Below are 21,903 nucleotides of genomic sequence, written 5' to 3'. Positions count from 1 at the left end.
AATCAACAGTACACATTCAACTGTGAACTTTGCCTTAATACTTTTCCTATTTAAACTTTATTTTTACATTCAGAACACAAGAGAAAATAAGAGTTTATTTGCTAATGTAGTGAGCTAAATAATTGTTTTCTCGATTATTCTGTTTTTGTGATCACTGGGAGCCAAAATCATAATCACGATTACATTTCGAAGCAAACTTTTGATTTAAACTGTTTTAACAAAGCAAAATACCTATTAAAAAAAATCATGTAAACACATAACTTATGTTGAAGTGATTTAGTTAGATAAAGTATTTGTTCATTATGCTGGTAACAGCCTTTCTGATTCCTGTGTTTCAGATGTTTCTCAGTCTGCTGGTCACTCGGGCCTAACTACATCTCCAGTCTTCCCAGTGTCTTGGCAGAAATGCACTGTTACCAGAATGACACTGATTATAAAAAGCTGCACTGCTATGGACAGCTGAGAGGAGACGGTTCAGTTCAAAGTAGAAGCAGTGGTCTCTGGTGAAAAACAGCATTCAGAAGGAGAATGAGGCTGTTTCCCTGTGTGCTGCCAGTCTACAGACCTCAAGTCTGTGACAAAAACATACAGTGGAGACGGAGAAGCTGTTTATTGTAAGGCCTATAACAATTATTACATAACTGTCTCATCTCAATGGTTTTCTTTTTACATAATCGCCAATTCTTTGTTTAACCGCAATTAATTGCTAACAGCTAAGATCCTAAGGCAGGGGTCTTCAACGTTTTTTTAACCAAGGACCCCTTAACTGAAAGAGAGATGGAGCAGGGACCCCCTACTACATATTGTATAAAATGAAGTTGCGTATTAATCTGGGCCTACAATAACGTGTGGGCAGCCTTAAGCCTTAATACATACCATTTTGGCATAGACTACTGAACTATTCAAATAGCCTAATAATTATTGGCATGATTTTATAAATCATGTTTTAATGTTAAGCATATATGTGGCACAATAAATCTATAGAATGAAATGTATCTGCGGATGGCTACCTTAGTGACTACCTTACCTATACACCAGCAAGCAGTAGGGATTTATATTTGCTAATAATACGTTGGATTCATGTTAAAGCGCCCATATTATGCTCATTTTCAGGTTCATAATTGTATTTTAAGGTTGTACCAGAATAGGTTTACATGGTTTAATTATCAAAAAACACCATATTTTTGTTGTACTGCACAGCTCTCTCTCTCTCACTGCTGCAGATCCTCTTTTCACCTGGTCTCTGTTTTAGCTACAGAGTGAGACCTCTTTTCTTCTTCTGTACTATCTTTGATTGCACTCACACATGTGCAGTAGCTCAGATGTAGATCATGTCAGCTAGCTAGCTCCATAGACAGTAAAAGAAAGGCTGTTTCTCCAACTTCGGTCAGTTACAAGGCAGGATTAGCTGGGAGACTTCTAAATGAGGGCGCACATGGAAGTAGTTCTTTTGTAGATTATGGTGAACTTGTATGTGTTGTAGCAGTGCTTTGCTATTGAGAACGAGGTAGCATGCTAACGCTACGAGCTCAATGTTTGTATGTGTGTGGAAGCACCAGAGACACAAAAGAACACCCCAAATCCCAGAAAAAGTGTTTTTTTCATAATATGGGCACTTTAAGACTTTTTACATTTTACTTTCTTTTTTTTATTTTTTTAATTAACAGTAATTTGGAGGCCCCCCTGCATTGACTCTGAGGACCCCCTAGGGGTCCCTGACCCCCTGTTGAAGATCTCTGTCCTAAGGGGTATGACTGTTGATGGGAATTGTCAGTTCCATGTCCATTTAAGCAAAAAATACAATGTTATATGAAAATAAAGAGGCGCGGTTTACTTCATAGGTACTTGGTACATAACCAAAAGATGTATTCTGGGATTCACTCAAAACTTTCATTTGTTTGATTGATTGATTTGACTGAAAGAGACAATTCTATTGTTAGTCGCAATTATTTCTGAGACAATTAATTATAGAGTAAAATTTGGAATTGTTACAGCTCGGTTTATTGTTCTGCATCCTGACGCACATGAATAATAAATCAAATAAGGAAAGGAACTCAACCACGCTGTGGAGATCATAACAGTGACTTTTACTACGTTTCACTTATATTAATGGAAGGGATAAAGGCAAACAATAAAGTCAATCAGGAATAAACTGCTCTCTAAAATAAAAACATATTATTGGTTATTTGTTATAAAAAAAAATAACCTACATCTGTGTTTTCCTGTAAAGTAACCAACTGCAGCCGTGCACATTACTGTCCTGAATAGATTCAGCCAATAGGTGGAGGCACAGCACCTGGCATGAAGCTTTTATCAAGAGAATATGTTGATGAACCGACAGACACAATGCCCTCCCTCCTCACCCTGAGCCTCGTTTTTCTCACAGCAATACTTCCCTCACATCAGTGCCTCACAATGTCTTCTTCACCTTTGCACACATTTGGTTTTCTCTTCATCTGGCTTTCATGTACGATCTCAAATTCCATCCTGAATTACGTGAAACTATGATTGATTAGCTATGTTTAAAAGGCTAAAACAAAAAAACAACATGTTATAGAAAAATTATAAATACTGTGTCCTTGTCTTTTGTGTCAATAACAGTTCCATCTAAATCTGCTTCCTCCACAGGTCAGGCGAGTGCTGTTATATTTCAACACTATCCTTCCCAGATAGTGAATGAGAGCACTGAGGTCCACATTAAGTGCAGCCATGATGATGATAACCTCATAATGTTGCTCTGGTATCAACAAAGAGAGGACAGTCTGTCTATGACCCTCATTGGGTATGGATATGAAGGCAGCCCAACCTATGAGGGTCAGTTTGAAGAACAATTCAAGCTGACAAGAGACGGCTCAGTGAGAGGAGCTCTGATTATACGCAAAGCAACCCTGTCACACTCTGCTGTGTATTTCTGCGCCGCCAGTACACAGTGATGTGGTTTAATGCCACTCCCTCACTAAAAACCCTCATGGTCTCACATGAGGAGGCGGTGTGTCTCTTTAAACAGACTCTCACTGAAGGAAGTTTCTCCTGCAGCAGAACAAACCTGGAGGATGTCTCCAACTGTGATCGGATTTCTTCTCATCTTGCTTCCACGTAATGAAATGTTCTGCAAAAATAACTAATTGAGTGTAGGTCACTTTATACAGCACTTATATTTTTTTTCACACAGCCTTCTGTATCAACCACTTTTCTTAATCTGTTTTTCCCACAGACCAAGCTAAGAGTGTGACGTTTCTGCCGTCTCATCCAAGAATAGCCAACGAAACGTCCACGGTGGATTTTAAATGCAGTCACAGCGATAACAGTCTTAATGTAATGCTGTGGTACCAGCAAACAGAGAGCGGTCTAATTAATTTAATTGGATACAGCTACACTGGCAGTGACCCCAACTATGAGCAGCAGTTTAAAGATCGGTTTAAGATTACACGAGATGGCGTCCAAAAAGGAGCTCTGATCATTCACAGTGTCGATCTAGCAGACTCTGCTGTGTATTTCTGCGCCGCCAGTACACAGTGATGTGGTTTAATGCCACTCCCTCACTAAAAACCCTCATGGTCTCACATGAGGAGGCGGTGTGTCTCTTTAAACAGACTCTCACTGAAGGAAGTTTCTCCTGCAGCAGAACAAACCTGGAGGGATGTCTCCAACTGTGATCAGATTTCTTCTCATCTTGCTTCCACGTAATGAAATGTTCTGCAAAAATAACTAATTGAGTGTAGGTCACTTTATACAGCACTTATATTTTTTTTCACACAGCCTTCTGTATCAACCACTTTTCTTAATCTGTTTTTCCCACAGACCAAGCTAAGAGTGTGACGTTTCTGCCGTCTCATCCAAGAATAGCCAACGAAACGTCCACGGTGGATTTTAAATGCAGTCACAGCGATAACAGTCTTAATGTAATGCTGTGGTACCAGCAAACAGAGAGCGGTCTAATTAATTTAATTGGATACAGCTACACTGGCAGTGACCCCAACTATGAGCAGCAGTTTAAAGATCGGTTTAAGATTACACGAGATGGCGTCCAAAAAGGAGCTCTGATCATTCACAGTGTCGATCTAGCAGACTCTGCTGTGTATTTCTGCGCCGCCAGTACACAGTGATGTGGTTTGATGACACCCCATCACCAAAACCCTGTTCTCTTTTTTTCCTCCGTTGTTTTCATGTTCAAAGATCCTGAGACTGAAAGTTGACTCAGTAGCTCTCAGTATGCACATAGAGAGGACATTTACATTAAAGATACAATACAGACGTAAAACATAACTACTAACAAATAAATATAAGCATAGTGAAACATGTAGCTAGCTATGCCTACAGACAAGAGCTGGACAAGAACGACGCAGTTATAAAAGTCAGATTGTTAGTTAGCCTACTGCACACACATACAAATATATATATATATATATATATATATATATATATATATATATATATATATATATATATCCCCAAGGTGCAAATGTATATAATAAATACTGTATGGATAAAATATGTATTACTACAGAGGGGGGGGGAGCCTTAAGTATGACAATGAAAGGCTAGATTATGTACATATTGCAGTGTGTGTTAAACTGCAATGCTAATATCTATAGGCTAACAATCTGATTATTTAGCTAGTATTGCAGTGCTATTTCGCAGGAATTGTTCCGAAATAAAAATTAAACCGTTCATGAGTTCGACGGTGTGTGGATATACATTGCTTTGCCTTTGTGTCACCTTTACAATTTAACCCCCCCAATAAAATTAAAACAGCCAGAAAAAGCTATAACGTTAGCCTCCGAAATAGCCATGAAGTTGAATCAACACCTCTACAATTTCAACAACCCATTCAGCCAAACACTTCAATACTCCCACTGTCTCACAGTATCATATTTCACCAAATCATCAGCATCCAAATCAAATGAATAATGTCAATTCTAATACTACACAGAAAGAAAGAATCAGCAGCCATCAACCACAAAACACATCCATGACACCAAACAGCAGCAGAGCAAAAAAAGGTTAACGTTAGCTAAGCAGCCCCCAACAGCCGTTAGCTTAGCGAAGCATACAAACAGCACGAAAACACACCTAAACTCATGACATACAAGAAACAAAGGTTTACCTTCTTGGCAAAAGCAGTAACGTCCGGCATCTTAGACAGCAGTAATGTCTTTGAGAAGAGGCAACAGCAGACTCAAGTTCAGACTTCAAGAGGACAACTGTTGATGGCATCCCAACTAGCATTAGGCTACAGCAGCTAACAGTGGCGAACACGGTCATTACAGCCGTCCTGAGGCGACATAACCGACTGTTGGAAGTAAACTCGCTTATGAGATACAAACTCTAGTAAATGTTTATGGAAGTCTTTCTGGGTATACGTGCTGTTTAGTGTCACAAATCCCAATACAATGTCCTACGTGCAGTTTAGTGTCCCAAATTCCCCATACAATGTCCTTAATTATGAACCTGCTAAACCACCTGTGCTACCCTAACCTTAACCCTAACCATAACCTGTCTCAAATAAGACCCTCATCATTTGGGACACTCAGGTTTTGGACAATGTGACACTAAACTGTACGTAAGCCGTCTTTCAGTAGGTTTAACACACTAAATTACTCTTTTGTTTGTCCTGGTGAGAAGAGTGGGCGGGGCAATGTGTTGAAATCGGCTGTGACCAATCACGTTCCACTAAGGCCCAACTCTCTTCAGGTATTAACCAATGGAGAGCCTCAATCATTCCATACGCCGAAAAGGTGCATAATAAAGTTAGTAAAAAGTTGTTTTCATTATCGCTTAATCTATCGTCTAATATTCTGTTATGCAATTTACAAGGAAATGACATAGTAAATCCTAATGTTGGAAAAGCTGGTTTAGTTTTTTGGCATTTTTTCTTGATAAATAACATATTCATAAAATTGTATAAAATGTGCGCAATGCTAAAAAGAAAAAAAAAATTCTGATTATTTTCATTCAATGTTAGAAAACTGTGAAAGACGCCCACAATTTCCTGGAGCCAAGATGAGGTCTTCAGACGTCTTGTTTTGTCTGACCAATACTCCAAAACACAAAGATGTTGAACTCCAGGTACTGAAATTAGTGAATAATCAATCAATCAATTATCAAAATAGCTGTCAATTAATTTTCTGTTGATCAACAAACACACTTCATGACTTCTGGTTTCAGCACTAAACAAAATCATGATTAAAACATTTTATTACATAAATTAATTATATCAAATAGATTCCTGGAGCTATATGTACACACATATATACATTAACTGAAGATTGGTCACATATTTTAAACTAATGACATAATTGCATGGGCTAAAAATATAACATAACAAGAGGAAGTTAATGTTACCTACTACACTAATATGCTTTATGTTACATTACTTTGAATCACTGTAATGAAGTATATTCTTCAGTTATGTTTCAAGGATTTATACTATTCTTGCTCTACTACTTGTTATAAATGTATTATTTGAAAACCATTTATACATTCTAGTTTATCTTGAGTAGCAAAGAAGCATCACTATACCATAAATACTACCAAAAATACATTGGTCTCAGTTTGAATGTAGAATTCACACCGATCATGATGGTGTAAATGTTTTAGATGCAGCTCCACCCTGACAAAACAAAGTACTGACAACCTCAGTCTAAATACAAGACCGAAATCATCTTCCCTGTGCTTATTTCATCCGTGATTGACAAGAACAGTCAGTCTCACATCCTTATCATGTGACCTCATGGTATATTGGTGCTGAACAGAGTGACGTGTGACTCATTCAGCTGGAAGACGTGCTCACCACTGACATGTTTATCACAGTCCTTTATCTGTCGCTTCTTTTACACTCAGGTGGGTTTTATGTATTCATTCATAATGGATGTACTAACTTTTGGCTGCTTAAATGATCAAGTTCCAGTTCCATTTACACGGCATATATTTCTGTGAATTTACAGTTTTGTACATTGAGGTGAGACGCAATAAAACATCCTCTCCATGTGCTGCAGGTCTCACTGTGGTAGTTCTTCAGTCGGGAGATCAAATGTCCCACCCAGGATTGACAGTGAACTTTGAGTGCAGCATGGGTCCAGGGTTCAGCATGGGCAGCTACAGCATGCTCTGGTATCGCCAAAACCAGTACGGAGCACTGCTGGAGTTCCTCACCAAAGAGTACGACCAAACTGAGGGGCGCTTCCAGCCGTTTCTGGAAACATCCAACAACAACTTCTCTCTTCAGATTACTGGGCTGCTCCTGAATGACAGCAGCACGTACTACTGTGCTGCCAGTCACAGTGATGCACGCAGACCACACAGTCATACAAATAACTGTGGCTGTCACAGGTGGTGGCACACAGGCTCCTGCCACAGGAGCTGTGGCTTGTATGGTTTTTATACAAAATTGGTGGATAAATAAAGAAATGATATCATTGATTAAGTCCTGAAAGTAGGACAAGGCACAATTATAGATTCATTGTATCTGACAGGATGAGCTACCCTACTTTTAACTACATTTATAAAAGGAAGTAGTCCATTCTGATAGATATTTTCTACCTGACAAAATAAGCTACCCTACTTTTAACTACTTTTATAGAGAAAGTAATATATTCTGAAAGTTATTTCCTACCTGACAGAATGAGCTATCATACTTTTAACTACATTTACTGTATAGAGGATTTAGAGCATTCTGATACATATTTCCCAGCTGAAAGAACGAGCTACTCTACTTTTAACTACATTTATAAAAAGAAGTAGTCCATTCTAATAATATTTCCTACTAAAAGAATGAGCTAGCATACTTGTAACAATATTTATGGAAGAAGTAGTCCACACTGGGCTAATATTGTTTTTTTTAGGTTATATCCTGTAAGAAGTCTTCAACCAGTGCCTGAAATGGGCCAGTACTCACAGTACTGAGTTCCAGCACTTCTGATTTTTGTCCACATTAGTAGACATATTTCTAATGGTTCTTAACAGTATTATTAATAGGCTGATATATATATATATATATATATATATATATATATATATATATATATATATACTAAATAGGCTTTAGAGCATGATTTATGAAGAAAAAACACCCCCCCCATATAGCCCGAATGTTTGTTTCATAGCCACATTTTCAGACACTGCGATGAGTCGACAGTGAGATTGGCGGGCTCCTTAGATGGAATTCTCGAACAGTCAATATTATGTATGAGGTATACGTATGAAAAGAAATATTTCCAGAACCCATGCAATGATCATGTCATGCAAACGCTAAATTAGGATAGCGACACCTTTTTCGTCTTCAACCATCAATATATGAAACTATCTAACAATGGTTATATCAATGTTTGCAGATAACACTTCATATTATTAACTGTTGTGCCTAACAAATGATTTATCATGAGCTCCTCATGCAAAAAACTATAAAGCTAGTTCAAATATGTTATGCATCCAAGTTTGGCAAACTAAATGTGATAATTAGAGTAGAGCTGGGTATCAAAGATCTTTGGTACCGATAACGTGACTTTAGAGACCGGTTCCTCAACGATACTTATTTCTATACTAATTTAATGGAAATCATTTTTATAAATACAACGCACATGAGCCCCGTCTTTGAGCATAACGTAGAGTTTTCCTATACTCTATACAATGTGTAACCAATCAGTCAGCAGAATTATTAGATCTTAGAAGCATGCTGCATACTATGTGGCATTTACTTTTGTGGGGTGCAAATGTTCCACCAAAACAAGGTCCTTCCTGAGACTATTTTGCAGAGCCACTGTCTCTTCGTCCAGAGCTTAGCGCCACCCAAGACGATTGTGATTGGTTTAAAGACATGCAAACAATCCAGAGCGTTTTTTTTTCCTTTCCAAGAATGTATGTGTGGTGTAACCAGACCTTAGTCCACAGGGCTGTGGAGACAGGGCTGGGAATGCAAGACTAACATCAATGTGACAATAAAGTAAGAATTGGGACATCAAGTAAAAAAGAATCAGCATGATAAGCCCGACTAGTTCATTAAAGAATGGTACAGGAAGTGCCTCTCCACAGCTCAGTGATGATCCTGCAACACCACAAAGCTGATCAGTTCAGATAAGTGAGCAGGTGTTAACATTGGAAGGTTTAAACATCCCATATAACATATCGGAGTGTACAGTGAATCATTTGGGTCATTCTGTGCTCATGTCTGCACTTTCCTATAATATTTACTTCTGTGTGCAAGTATATCAAGTTAGCAAGATGTTAGCATACACTGACCTCTACAGGGTTCATATGGGATTACACTCGGATGTGCTAGTTTGACTGGCCATCCCTTTTACATACTGTACTGACCTTACTTTTATGTGTTATTATACTGAGCTATATATTTATGAAGTGGTTGGAATATGGTGCAGTTTACATAAAAGTAAAATGAGTAAATATGACATAATATAAATGGTCTCAGCAATGCTTATAATGTATCATAGTGCTGTTACATTTATTCGGAAATGAAAGGGACAGACTATTCATGTAGTCTGTGATGTAAATAAACTCTTTAAAGTAGTTTAAAGACAAAATGAATAAAAGGACAGAGTAAATGTTGTTAAGAGCTCTTTTTTAATTTAGAGACAGATAGCCTATAAAAGATTATACAGAAAACAAATGCCACAATTGATGGCATTTAAGCTCAATTAATGTGCAAAGCTTGTCATTAGATCAGGTATTACTTAATACCAATACGTATTAAATAAATCAAACTAAATAAACCAAACTTAATATTTTCATGTAAACTTTGAAGAAACATATTTAGATATAAGCTGAATCTGAAACTGAAATGTTTAATGAAACGTTGGTTTACATTAGAAGGTGTTTTGTTCAAGGATGTCATGCAGACAGACAATGCTATTAAATATTTGACAGGACAGCTGAAGACAGGAGAGAGAGAGAGAGAGAGAGAGAGAGCGAGAGAGAGACAGAGAGAGAGAGGGAATGACATGCAGCAAAAGGCCACAGGTCAGATTCGAACCCCCGGCCGCTGCGGTGAAGACTAAGCCTTAGTATATGGGGCGCACGCTCAACCAGATCAATCAGGGCTTTACTGAAAATAGCTGCCAGCAGCAGGAAACAAAAATACTGATAGTGGCACTGTAAAACCAAAACTTGAGCTTAAAGACACTGAAATTGTCATACTGTAGAGCTGAGATTTTTAGGGTTAATCACGACAAGCGACACATTAGGCTACATAGTCTCGCTTTGCTGGACCTTCCGTCACAGCGCTGCGGAGGAGGGTCTGGCTAGTCCACACAGCATTCCGGGTTGGGAGAAAAACATGCTCTGGCTTATTGGCATTTCTTTAAACCAATCACAATCATCATGGGCGGTGCTAAGAGCCGGACAGAGCAACGGTGCCACTGCAGAATAGCCTCGGGAAGGAACTTGTTTTGGTTGAACATGTGTACGTTCCAAAGGTTGTTTTAGTCGTGCAACAGAAAACTCAGATTGGACAGATAGTCTAGCTAGCTGTCTGGATTTACCCTGCAGAGATCTGAGGAGCAGTTAACCATAGTCCTCACAAATCCACCAGAGTTTAGAATGCCAACACAAAGAAACTGGAAGGTGACGGACATCGGGCCAAAATGAGGGAAATCTGGCGGAATTTCCAACAGCAGCGGAACAATTCCGGAAATGAAAGGTCGTCAACATAGACTAGGCTACACATGATTACAGTGTGAAGTAGTGAATGTTACTTAGTGAACGTGGGTGGATAAAGAGGTGTGACCAGCTGAGATGTCACACCCTCTGAACAGCTACAAACAAAGACCAGTTTCCCTTTTCCTTCCCTCTGTTCTGCTTCTTTTCTTAGCTGTCACAGAAATAGCAGCAGTCAGGTTGGAGGCAGCCAGCCCGAGCTGTACAGCTGCTCTCACATACAGAGAGAGATGGAGGCTGAGATATGGAGACGCTGGCTGGGGGAAGGAGGGGGGAGACAACCAAAGAGACTTCAGGTTTTTGTATGATGCTTTTTCATCGTGGGGACAGGGAGCCACGGTGATACAATCCCATAGAGCCGCTGTACAAAAACCTCCTCCCATTAACAAGCATTGTGTAGACTGCTACATGCTACCTGGGACAGCTGGGACAGCAGAAAAATCAATCATCTGACGGCAGCCCACTTTGGCATTGAAAAGTCCATGTTTATGTAGAAAATCTGCTGGAAGAAAAGGTTTTTTAAATTACTTTTAATTCAAATGTGGAGCATCGGGATGCTTCTTTCACCCGCCTCGACAAAAACTAACAATTGGACATTATGAGGCATATCCTGCATGTTTAAACCTTCTTCATCCCCTGGATTATTACACTGTGTCTCAACATGCTGATTATGGGAAGTTTTGAGACTTTTTGGTAGAGGAGATATTCAGTGTGACACTGGAACTGAAGCTTACTTTGGAAAGGGAACCAAAACTCACTGTTTTGGGTAAGTAGCATCTCTCACTGCTTCAGTTCACTGCAACAACCTTTCAATAGTAGACATGTTGGTATGAAAGTGAAGGTAAAAACTCTTAATATGAAAAAGTTGAAATATTGAGCTGAAGACAGAACACTGTGACCTACAATGAGCCTGCTTTCTTTGGAAAAGGAACCAAACTGACTGTTTTAGGTAAACATTTCAGTTTATTACTTTGTTTTGATAAATGTTACATTGCTTTAGAGTTTTGGTATGAAGATAAGTATTGGTAAAACCCTTCCAAAGATAATTTTGGTAGAAAAAGACTTGAGAGTTTCATGCTCAGTAGTTCTGCACTGTGACAATGCAAACGAAGCTTACTTTGGAAAAGGAACCAAACTGACAGTTTTAGGTAAATATTTCAGTTTATTACGTTGTTGTTGTAATTGTCACATTGCTTTAGAGTCTTAGTATAAACAGTAAGAACTTTCTAAAGAGAATTCTGGTAGAGAAAGAGTTGAGAGTTTCATGCTCAGTTCTCTGCACTGTGACAACACAAACGAAGCTTACTTTGGAAAAGGAACCAAAGTGACTGTTTTGGGTAAGTTAAGGATGGTTAAACCTGAACATAAGCTGTATAATGTGTGTGTGTGGTTCAATAAGAATCATAACATACTTGGGTCTTCATAGTTTAAGTTGAGCTCAGTGCTTTTTGATATTAAGCCTGAGCGCTGTGCCAATTCCGAAGCCTACTTCGGCCAGGGAACCAAACTGACTGTTCTCGGTAAGTAAGACATGAGAAAATCTTCACATTCATTTTCCTGTAGGAGAAGATAAACGTACACAAACAGGTTGGTTGTTGAGGGGAAAAAGTTTTAGGTTACATTAATCTTGTAAAAACCAGACTGCAGTGCAGCAAAAAGTGATATTTGATACATAAACACTTAAAAGCAACTAAATGTAAAAGAAAGAAAGAAGAAATTAAAGGTAAGTACAAAGCAGCATGTTGGGCTGGTTTGAGCACTGATGGAGTACACTGTGACTCTGGTAGTTATCCAGCTTACTTCGGTGGAGGAACAAAGTTAACTGTGTTAGGTAAGAAATCAAATCAAATGAAAAAATAGCACTGGAATTAGAGTGTTTCTTACTGTACTTAAGTCTAGTTTACTAAAGAAGCTAAGTAAAAGCAGCATGTTGGGCTGGTTTGAGCACTGATGGAGTACACTGTGACCCAGACTGGAGAGGCTTACTTTGGTGGAGGAACAAAGTTAACTGTTTTAGGTAAGAAAAGAAAACAAATGAGGAAAAAAAGCATTGTAATTGGAGTGTTTCTTGTCAAGAATGTACAGCACTTAAGTCGAAGTTTTAGCTCTGCTCAGAGCTTTTTGTTTTTTAAGTTTAAACGCTGTGTCAGTACGAAGCCTATTTCGGCCAGGGAACTAAACTGACTGTTCTGGGTAAGTTAACATCAAGTCTAATAGGGTGATGAGTTAGATGTTTGTGTTTCATACAACTTGTGAAAACACGCTTTAGGTGTTATAAAAAGGAAAGTCACATTTATTACGAGACTGAAAAGCAAAGAAGGTAAGTAAAAGCAGCATGTTGGGCTGGTTTGAGCACTGATGGAGTACACTGTGACTCTGGTGGTAATGAGGCTTACTTCGGTGGAGGAACAAAGTTAACTGTTTTAGGTAAGAAATCATATACTGCATATACAGGGTAAAGTTTATGGTAAGATAAGAATTAGAAACAAATATAAAAAGCATTGTGAGTGGAATAGTTCTTTAACAAACCTACTGTACTCCACCAACCTTTTGAAAGCTCTGCTCAGAGCTTTTTGTCCTTAAGTTTCAACGCTGTGTCAGTACGAAGCCTATTTCGGCCAGGGAACTAAACTGACTGTTCTGGGTAAGTTAACATCAAGTCTAATAGGGTGATGAGTGAGATGTTTGTGTTTCATACAACTTGTGAAAACAGGCTTTAGGTGTTGTTATAAAAAGGAAAGTCACATTTATTACGAGACTGAAAAGCAAAGAAGCTAAGTAAAAGCAGCATGTTGGGCTGGTTTGAGCACTGATGGAGTACACTGTGACTCTGGTTATCCAGCTTACTTCGGTGGAGGAACAAAGTTAACGGTTTTAGGTAAGAAATCAAGTCAATTGAAAGAGTAAAATTGCTAATTAAGAGGTCTGTATTGTAACTTATTAAAAAAAATAGGGACGTTAGTAATTTCATTACTGAACTAGAAACTAAAGAGTCAAAGTAAAAGCAGCATGTTGGGCTGGTTTGAGCACTGATCAGGTGCACCGTGAACCAGGCTGCAGAGGCTTACTTTGGTGGAGGAACAAAGTTAACTGTTTTAGGTAAGAAATCAAATGAAAATATAAAAGTGTAATTCATTTTAAGAAATGCACGTCACTCAATTCTAGCGAGTTGCTTTGATTTAGGTGCTGCTCCGTGCTCAGAGCTTTTTGTCCTTAAGTTTCAACGCTGTGTCAGCGTGAAGCCTATTTCGGCCAGGGAACTAAACTGACTGTTCTGGGTAAGGTACCTCGGTCAAAGAGATGTTCCTATTGCATGTAATCGGTTTAAACAGCCTTTAGGTGTTGGTTCTAAAAAGGAAAGTTACATTTAGTGCAAAACTAAAACAGCAAAGGTAGAAAGAAGCAGCATGTTTTGAGCACTGATCAGGTGCACTGTGACTCTGGTGGGGGTGCAGAGGCTTACTTTGGTGGAGGAACAAAGTTAACCGTTTTAGGTAAGAACACATTAAATACTGTTCAGTTATGATTTTTAAAGCCTTTAAATGTCAGAAAGAGAGAGAAAGATGGAATGATTTGAGAGTGGCACAGATGAAGAGAGGCAGTAGGAAGAGTTTTTGTTACAGCCGAAGGTCTCTGTGCTCCTACAACGAGGCTTTCTTTGGAGCTGGAACTAAACTCACTGTTTTAGGTAAGAAAACCTGCAACAAAACAGCTCAGGGCACGATTCTCAGCTTGTTTGTATGCTAAGATTATGGGCAATATTAAGAATATATTTAATATACATTTTAATTTGATGGCAGTGAACAGTGTGCTCATTTTAAATGTGTGAAAGAAGTTAAATGCAGAAGACAGTTTGTGCCAGTAAAAACAATCCTAGTCTATGTTCTCCAGTCAAAGTGCTGCAGCTAGAAAACATTTGGCTCTACGCCCAGATTATTCCTCTCATAGCCAGTTCTTATCAGCGCTGTCAAACACTGTGAGCTCCAGTCAGAGGCTTACTTTGGAACAGGAACTAAACTCACCGTTTTAGGTAAGACTGTAAAGATTATTCCATATATACTGACATAAAAGGTTCAAAATATCATCGTTAATATCATAGAAAATGATGTCAAGTTATGAGTGCTACCAGTTATGTTTTCTTTTTAAATCATATGCTCTTAAATGGACCTTAAATCAGCAGTATTATACTGGCAAGTTTGAATTCGGTTAAAGCATTTCTTCAGGAGTTTTGTGTGCAAGGTTTCATTTTTTATTTTTTATTTATTTATTTTTTTTTTAAAAAGAGGCCAAAGTCAGCTGTCAGTGGTGAGAGGTTGAGCAGTTTTTCTGTAGCCTCGTATCACTGTGAACAACTATGATCCTGCTTACTTTGGCAGTGGCACCAGACTGACAGTGTTGGGTAAGAAAATGACAAAAATCATGAGCAGAAATGTTTGTTCCTTAGATTTATTGAACCTAAATCTGCTCAATTATTGTGACGTAAATACTACGTTTGTTTCATTCAGTGATTGTTGAGTAGGGATGCTGTCAAAAGTGAATCTTTTAGATCGTATGACAAAAACAGCTACGTTTGGTCCAATCACTAGACTTTGTTGGTATAGTTCATGAATCAGCTCAGAGCTGGGAATTTGGCATTTTGCACTAAAATTGTTCGCAACAGCAAACGGTATCTCATTTGCAAAACCGCGAGAAGTGAAGGGAAAAAAGAAAAAAACTTTGAGTCAAAACATCTGTGAGATAAATGATGATTGTGAGTTCACTGTTTGTGTGCTGGTTGGTAAAAAACACAAACAGGCTAGTTCATGTCAGCTGTTCTTTACATGCGAGGCAATGATTCTGCTGATTTTGGAGAGGGGTAAAAAAAAACTAAAACCAAACCATGTTTCTTTTCTTGTTATTAAATCTAAATTCACGGTGGATCTCCAGGATTTGGACTGTGCAGCTTTAATTTCATGATTCATGTCCTCTATCCTTGCAGAAAAAGACCATGATATCACCCCACCAACAGTGAAAGTGCTTCCACCTTCAACAAAGGAGTGTCGAAACCAGAAAGACAGAACAAGGAAGAAGACCATCGTTTGTGTGGCCAGTGGATTCTACCCAGACCATGTCAGCGTTTACTGGCAGGTCGACGGTAAAAATGTCAGCTCTGCTGTGGCGACTGATAACGCTGCCCTGCGGGAAGGCAAGAATTACAGACTCACCAGCAGGCTGAGGGTCTCTGGAGAAGACTGGTTCACACTCGACAAAAGCTTCACCTGCATCGTCGAGTTCTTCGATGGAAAAGCAACAAGCCGTTATAACGATACAGTTCTGGGTGTTAAAGGTCTGCTCTTTTTGGTTCTTTTAGAACTCAGAAATGATCTAATCTGAATCTTTTTGTTTTGGGGGAAATGATTATCTCTCCTCATGTAATCCATTTCTTATTCTTCTATCATCAGGTAAAGATGACACTGCCTTGACAAGAGGTAAGTATTTAGTCTTTAACATTTCTGTGAGTGATTTTTATATATGTGAGATATATGTGCGTTTGTTGTGTTATGGTTGTCTAAGCTACTGGATGCCTAAGATTTCCCTCGGGATGAATAAAGCATCCATCCATCATCCATCATCCATCCATCCATCTTCATCAGTTCTACTATTTAGCGTTTGATCTCCACAAAGTGCACCGGCTGTTTCCTCTTCATGTCACTAAACTGGATGTAAATGTTTGAACTTTCTGCAGAGATTTATTTGAAGATCTCACAGACGGCCAAAATCTCCTACACTCTTCTAATCATCAAGAGCAGCCTCTATGGAGCCTTTGTGGCCTTTTTGGTGTGGAAGCTTCAGGTTTGTCCCACACTGTGACTTTTCTCTGCCGCTTACTTCACTTGACATTAATATGGTTAAGAATGAGTAATAAAAAGAGCTCATGTCCTGTCTGTTGCAGCGTTCAACTGGAAAACGGAACAACTGAGAGCTGAGGCCTGAACAAATAAAATCTCTGGGGAACAACAGTGTTGAATCCTGTAAATAAAACGTAAAAAAAAAAGAAAAGAACAACCTTATATATGGATGTGCATTTGCATTGTGCTAAACAAGATGGAGAGCTCTATGCGTATTCTTGTTGTAATCTCAAAGCTACTGTATATCTGGCATGCAAATACTTTGGCATCACATTTTCAGAAATACTTAATTCTGTGTGCTTGTGAATAATTTGATTCTTTTTTTTATTCTTAATAAAAGCATTTCAGAGAAACTCATCAGTCTTGTGCTTTCATTTCTCTATAAAAAAAGTTTTTCTGATGACATCTCAGACTGTTAAACGTGCACTACATTCATTTTATATCTCAATCTATATCTGGGTCAATCTTCATATCAGACGTTGATATTATGACAGTTGATTTAAATAGGTTGGACATTGCTCTCACGTCTCGTCTGACACTGAACATCACTTTTTCCACAGACTGTCAGGTATTTTTAGCTGCTCGCCTATGTGCATCTTTTCTGAGAAATCTGTCATTTCTCAGCTACATAATGTTGAAACATCTCAGCTCAGGGAAACTTCATCAGCAGGTTCATTTGGGTCTTAACATTTTCCATTAAGCAAACTGAGAGGTGACTAAAGTTCCTCCAGTGACATTTCATTTGATTCAATTCCATCAACCAAGCCGTTTTGTTCTTTGTAAGAAAGCATTTTAACTTGTTAAACTGGGTTTATTTACAGTATCAGTCTGACTGATACTGTAAGTCATAGCTATCTTTTTTTCACTTTACACGAGTGAGAGAAGCCTACGACGGTTTACATTCTCTACATAAATAAAGCAGTTCTTCCTTTAGTTCAAACGCCGTCAGTAGGAGAGTAAATGGAAGAGTGAGTCGACCACATAACAACAGGAAACCAACGTTCTGGTCTGTGTACAGAAGAAGGTCAGAGCTGTTGTTGGGGGTGTTGAAAGCGAGCAGAGGAGCAGAGAGCAACAGCAGAGGAGAGGATGTGGTCACAGAGCAGCCTGCAGAGCCGTCTCGCTGCTGAGAAGTGATGAAGGTGCAACCTTCCTCTTCACCGCAACCTCCGGCCGCAGAGTGCAGCTGCAGCTCTGCACCAACCCCCCCTGCACTGCAAGGCTCCGAGCAAACCGCTGTCTAAACTTACATTTCTGGGTCAACTGAAGCTACACAAACAAACACAAATGTTTACTGTCATCCGGTGCAGAAATATGCATTTGATTTTAAGTAGAGCATTAGAGCAGTAAAGTTAGAGAGACTCAAAACAACACATTTAAAGAGTTACTGTAACTGTAGTCCAGTGGTGGAAGAAGTATTCAGATCCTTAAGTAAAAGTACTAATACCACACAAAAAAAATAAAATACTCTGTAACAAATACAAGTCCTGCATTGAAAATGTGACCCTCATTAGGTGTACTAGACCTGCACTACACTTCAAACTCTTCCTCCTGAGTGAGCTCAATGTAGCCTTGGCTTGTTAAAACTAATGGAATCAATTTAAAGAACAGCAGCGGTGGAAGAAGTATTCAGATCCTTTACTTAAGTAAAAGTACTAATACCACAATATAAAAAAAGTCTGTTACAAATAAGGTCCTGTATTGAAAATGTTAGTATCATAAGGTAAATGTACTTAAAAGTATTAAAAGTATAACTAACTAACCCTAACCCAATGCAGAAAAATCCTCACAGTAAAAGTCCTGCATTTCAGCTGGACCTGTTGGCCTGTATGTTGTTGGGTTAATTTTAATTTATATTAAAACATTGTATTTTTAAACTACATGTGTTTTGGGTGCAAACATTGTATTTGTAAAGTAACTAAAGCTGTCAGATGAATGTAGTGGAGTAAAAAGTACAATATTTCTCTATGAAATGTAGCGGAGTAGAAGTAGAGAGTGGCATGAAAAGAAAAGACTCAAGTAAAGTACCCTCAAATTTGTACTTAAGTACAGTACTTGAGTAAATGTACTTGGGTTACATTCCACCCCTGCTGTAGTCTCATCATTTTCATGTGACTTACTATGTCCCGGGTTAGCCTTTCCCTGTAAGACCCTGGCTGGTAAAGGAGGAGGCTGGATTGATGGGGGATTGATGGACAAGTATGGAGAGCTAACAGGTATGGGGTTTATTTATTTTCACCGTTTTTTGTTGTTGTTTCTTTTTGTATTGCAACCCACATGCAGGGTTGGCCGAGGTACAAAAACTGAGAGAAAGGCCCAGTTTGCAGTCCAGATGTATTTATTCCCAGGATGGTAACATAAATCTGCAGCCATATTTTACAGTGCAAAGCCCGGCCCAAGAAAATAAATTAACTGGAAACATGGAATAACTAAATGCAAAACTGTGAAAGACTCAAATAAACCCCCTACGCAGGCTACGCCCCGTTATCTACGGCCAGCATGAAATCCAGCCGCCTCCTCTATCAGCTAGGGTCTTCTACAGGGCAGGGCTGATCCCTCACACACCATTTCACATGTTAAATCATCTATATTTAAAGATAACTTGGTCTTTTACTAAATGCTGTTGTTCAAACAGTCCCTCATCAACAGAAGTGGAAGAGAGACTCAGATCTTCTACTGAAGAAGCAATAGCACAGTTCAAAAAGTTAGTAAAAGTCATGCATAAAAGTCATACTTTTAGTAAAAGTACAAAAGTATTAGCATAAAAACATACTTAAGAGTACCACAAGTAAAAACCACACACTCTGCAGAATGGCCTGTTTCAGAATAATGTATGCCGTTTGATTATAATTAGTCATGCATTAATGTGTTGAGTACTTTATTGTTGCAGCTGCTAAATGCAAGCAACTTCATTTTAATTACTTTATATACTACTAGCGTGGGAATACCTCTTATTTTAATCTATAATAATACATTTATTTTCTGATAATATTTTGTATTATTAATCTGAATCTGGAAAGCAACTTAAGTCATCAAATAAATGTAGTGCAGTGGAAAGGACAATAGTTGCCTCTGAATTGTAGTGAAGTATAAAGTATCAGAAAATGATATTTAAGTACAGTATTATGAACAAATGTGTGCTTACATTCCACCACTCATCAAACTAAGAATATATCTACTTTATCAGTTAAGACCCCAGCAGGATTCAAAACGACTTCAACGACACAAACATAACTGCAAACACTTTCTATTTTCTCCATGTGTTTCCTTAAAAACAAGTGTGTGTTCGCTGGAGTCACATAAACAGGAAACAATGTGTGTGAAACCGCAACAGAAACAAGAGTGAGAGTGAGAGTGTGTGTGTGTGTGTGTGTGTGTGTGTGTTTGTATGATCACACTTGTATGTCTTGTTTGCTTTTCTTGTTTTTCTTGAGTTGTGTATCCCTATTTCTATTAACACTTATGTGTATGCTGTTTTTAATGTAAAGCACTTTGGGTTTACATGTAGTGTGTGTGTGTGTGTGTGTGTGTGTGTGTGTGTGTGTGTGTGTGTGTGTGTGTATTTGTATGATCACACTTGTATGTCTTGTTTGCTTTTCTTGATTTTTCTTGAGTTGTGTATCCCTATTTCTATTAACACTTATGTGTATGCTGTTTTTAATGTAAAGCACTTTGGGTTTACATGTAGTGTGTGTGTGTGTGTGTGTGTGTGTGTGTGTGTGTGTGTGTGTGTGTGTGTGTGTGTATCAGATTCATTCAGGAATAAAAGCTCATGTGGTTATGTAAGCATTTGTGCCATGCAATACTGACCCTTCAAACTGTCTAACGAATTAAAAAAACAAACACCTCTATTCTATTACACCAGTGCACAATATGCAACCTGAGACACAGTAACACACAGCTCTCTTCTAAATTAGAGATTTTCATATCAGAGTTTTGTATAGAGCAGGACTTCACTTTGTCCTACAGCTGCACTGAGCTGAAACATCAGACCAGTCTAAATGCAAAGTCAGAGCCACACTACTACAACAACCTGCTGCCTCCAGTTTAGATCAGGGATCTCATGAAACCTTGTCCACCGATATTCAACAACTAGACCCAACAAGAAGAGTCAGGTTTCTACAAAAAACAGCCATGTTTAAAGATTCCGGTTTCACCTTAACACCATCATCACCACATTTACATTCACAAACAAAATACAGCTTTATCTTATAGGCCTAAATAAAGCTAATATGCATCTTCTTTCCATTAAGAGACTTTTCTTGAAACTGCCTGAAACCTTTGTTAGCCATTTTGTTTGTGAAAAATGCAAAAAGCCAAACTACAATAGATCAGGGTTATCAAATCCTCAGCAGCAACAACTGATTTTCCAGAAAAAACAAACCAAGAAGAGTAAAGTTTATCCAAACAAAGACTCAATTTAAAACCGCCATCATACCATTTCCATCAACAGAAAAACACACAATATGAAGAAAATGCTCAAGTCATGTCATCTGTAAGCACTGTAACGCAATATTCCTATGTCTTTATGATGATGATGATGATGTATTTGTTATTTAAAGTAGTACTTTTTGTGTTTTATACCTCTTTATTGTACTGCTGTGACATGTGAAAGTAAAGTCGTACCTTCTCTTCTCTTGTCTCTAAACTAATCAAAGCTAATATTGGACAATAATCCTCTAAAGGAGACATTTTAACAGATATAAATCCCTCTTATAAATAACACCCTGAAACCTTTGAAAGGAAGTAGTTCATATAATCAAGAGTGCCACGTCAGCAGCCTAATTAGTGCTAATGAGAAATCACCTGGCACACCTGGGGCACGTTCAATCTCAACACGGTGTGCACCGTTTTGCTACGGTTTGTGCAACGGCTTTGAGATTTGAGTTTTCTCTCCTTTGGTGGGTGTGTCTCTCGTTTAGGCTGTGTCACAGGTGATACCCAATCAGCAGAGACCATAGACTGTAAATATTATTTAATATTAGTTAATAGTAACAGTCTATATTAATTCATATTAATAAAGACATTAAGTGCTGGATGGCTAACAACTTTCTCCAACTTAATGAGAGTAGCCTATAATGGAAGTCATGTTGTTTGCCATGTTGTAATCCTTCCTCTGTTGTAAGGACTTGGAGACTGTTAGTCATGCTCTTATTTGGTCTCGTATTGACTACTGCAATTCCTTGTATTCTGGGATTTGCCAATCATCTTTATCACGCCTGCAGCTTGTCCAGAATGTGGCTGCTAGATAGTTGACTGGTACCGGAAGGAGGGATCATATCTCCCCGATATTGGCTTCTCTTCACTGGTTACCGGTCAAATATAGAATCGATTTTTAGGTAATGTT

At 38.5% G+C, this 21,903-nt stretch overlaps 1 long non-coding RNA gene and 1 gene segment (V, D, J or C); both read left to right on the top strand.

The window, feature by feature from the left end:
• The first annotated feature begins 2,400 nt into the window (after positions 1-2,400).
• LOC144535285 (T-cell receptor beta-2 chain C region-like) lies at positions 2,401-16,913 on the top strand. The segment is given in 7 exon segments: positions 2,401-2,467; positions 2,629-2,922; positions 11,754-11,816; positions 15,647-15,994; positions 16,110-16,136; positions 16,394-16,500; positions 16,601-16,913. Coding segments are annotated over 7 exon segments (918 nt in total).
• LOC144535286 (uncharacterized) lies at positions 2,936-3,893 on the top strand. Its single transcript, XR_013503652.1, has 3 exons — positions 2,936-3,096; positions 3,215-3,718; positions 3,802-3,893. It is a non-coding gene; the product is annotated as an uncharacterized LOC144535286 (long non-coding RNA).
• Positions 16,914-21,903: the final 4,990 nt, after the last annotated feature.

The sequence above is a fragment of the Sander vitreus genome, chromosome 20 (genome assembly GCF_031162955.1).
Source record: "Sander vitreus isolate 19-12246 chromosome 20, sanVit1, whole genome shotgun sequence".
Lineage (NCBI taxonomy): Eukaryota > Metazoa > Chordata > Actinopteri > Perciformes > Percidae > Sander > Sander vitreus.
Note: the sequence above shows the minus strand (reverse complement) of the source record. Positions and strands in the feature narration are given on the sequence as shown.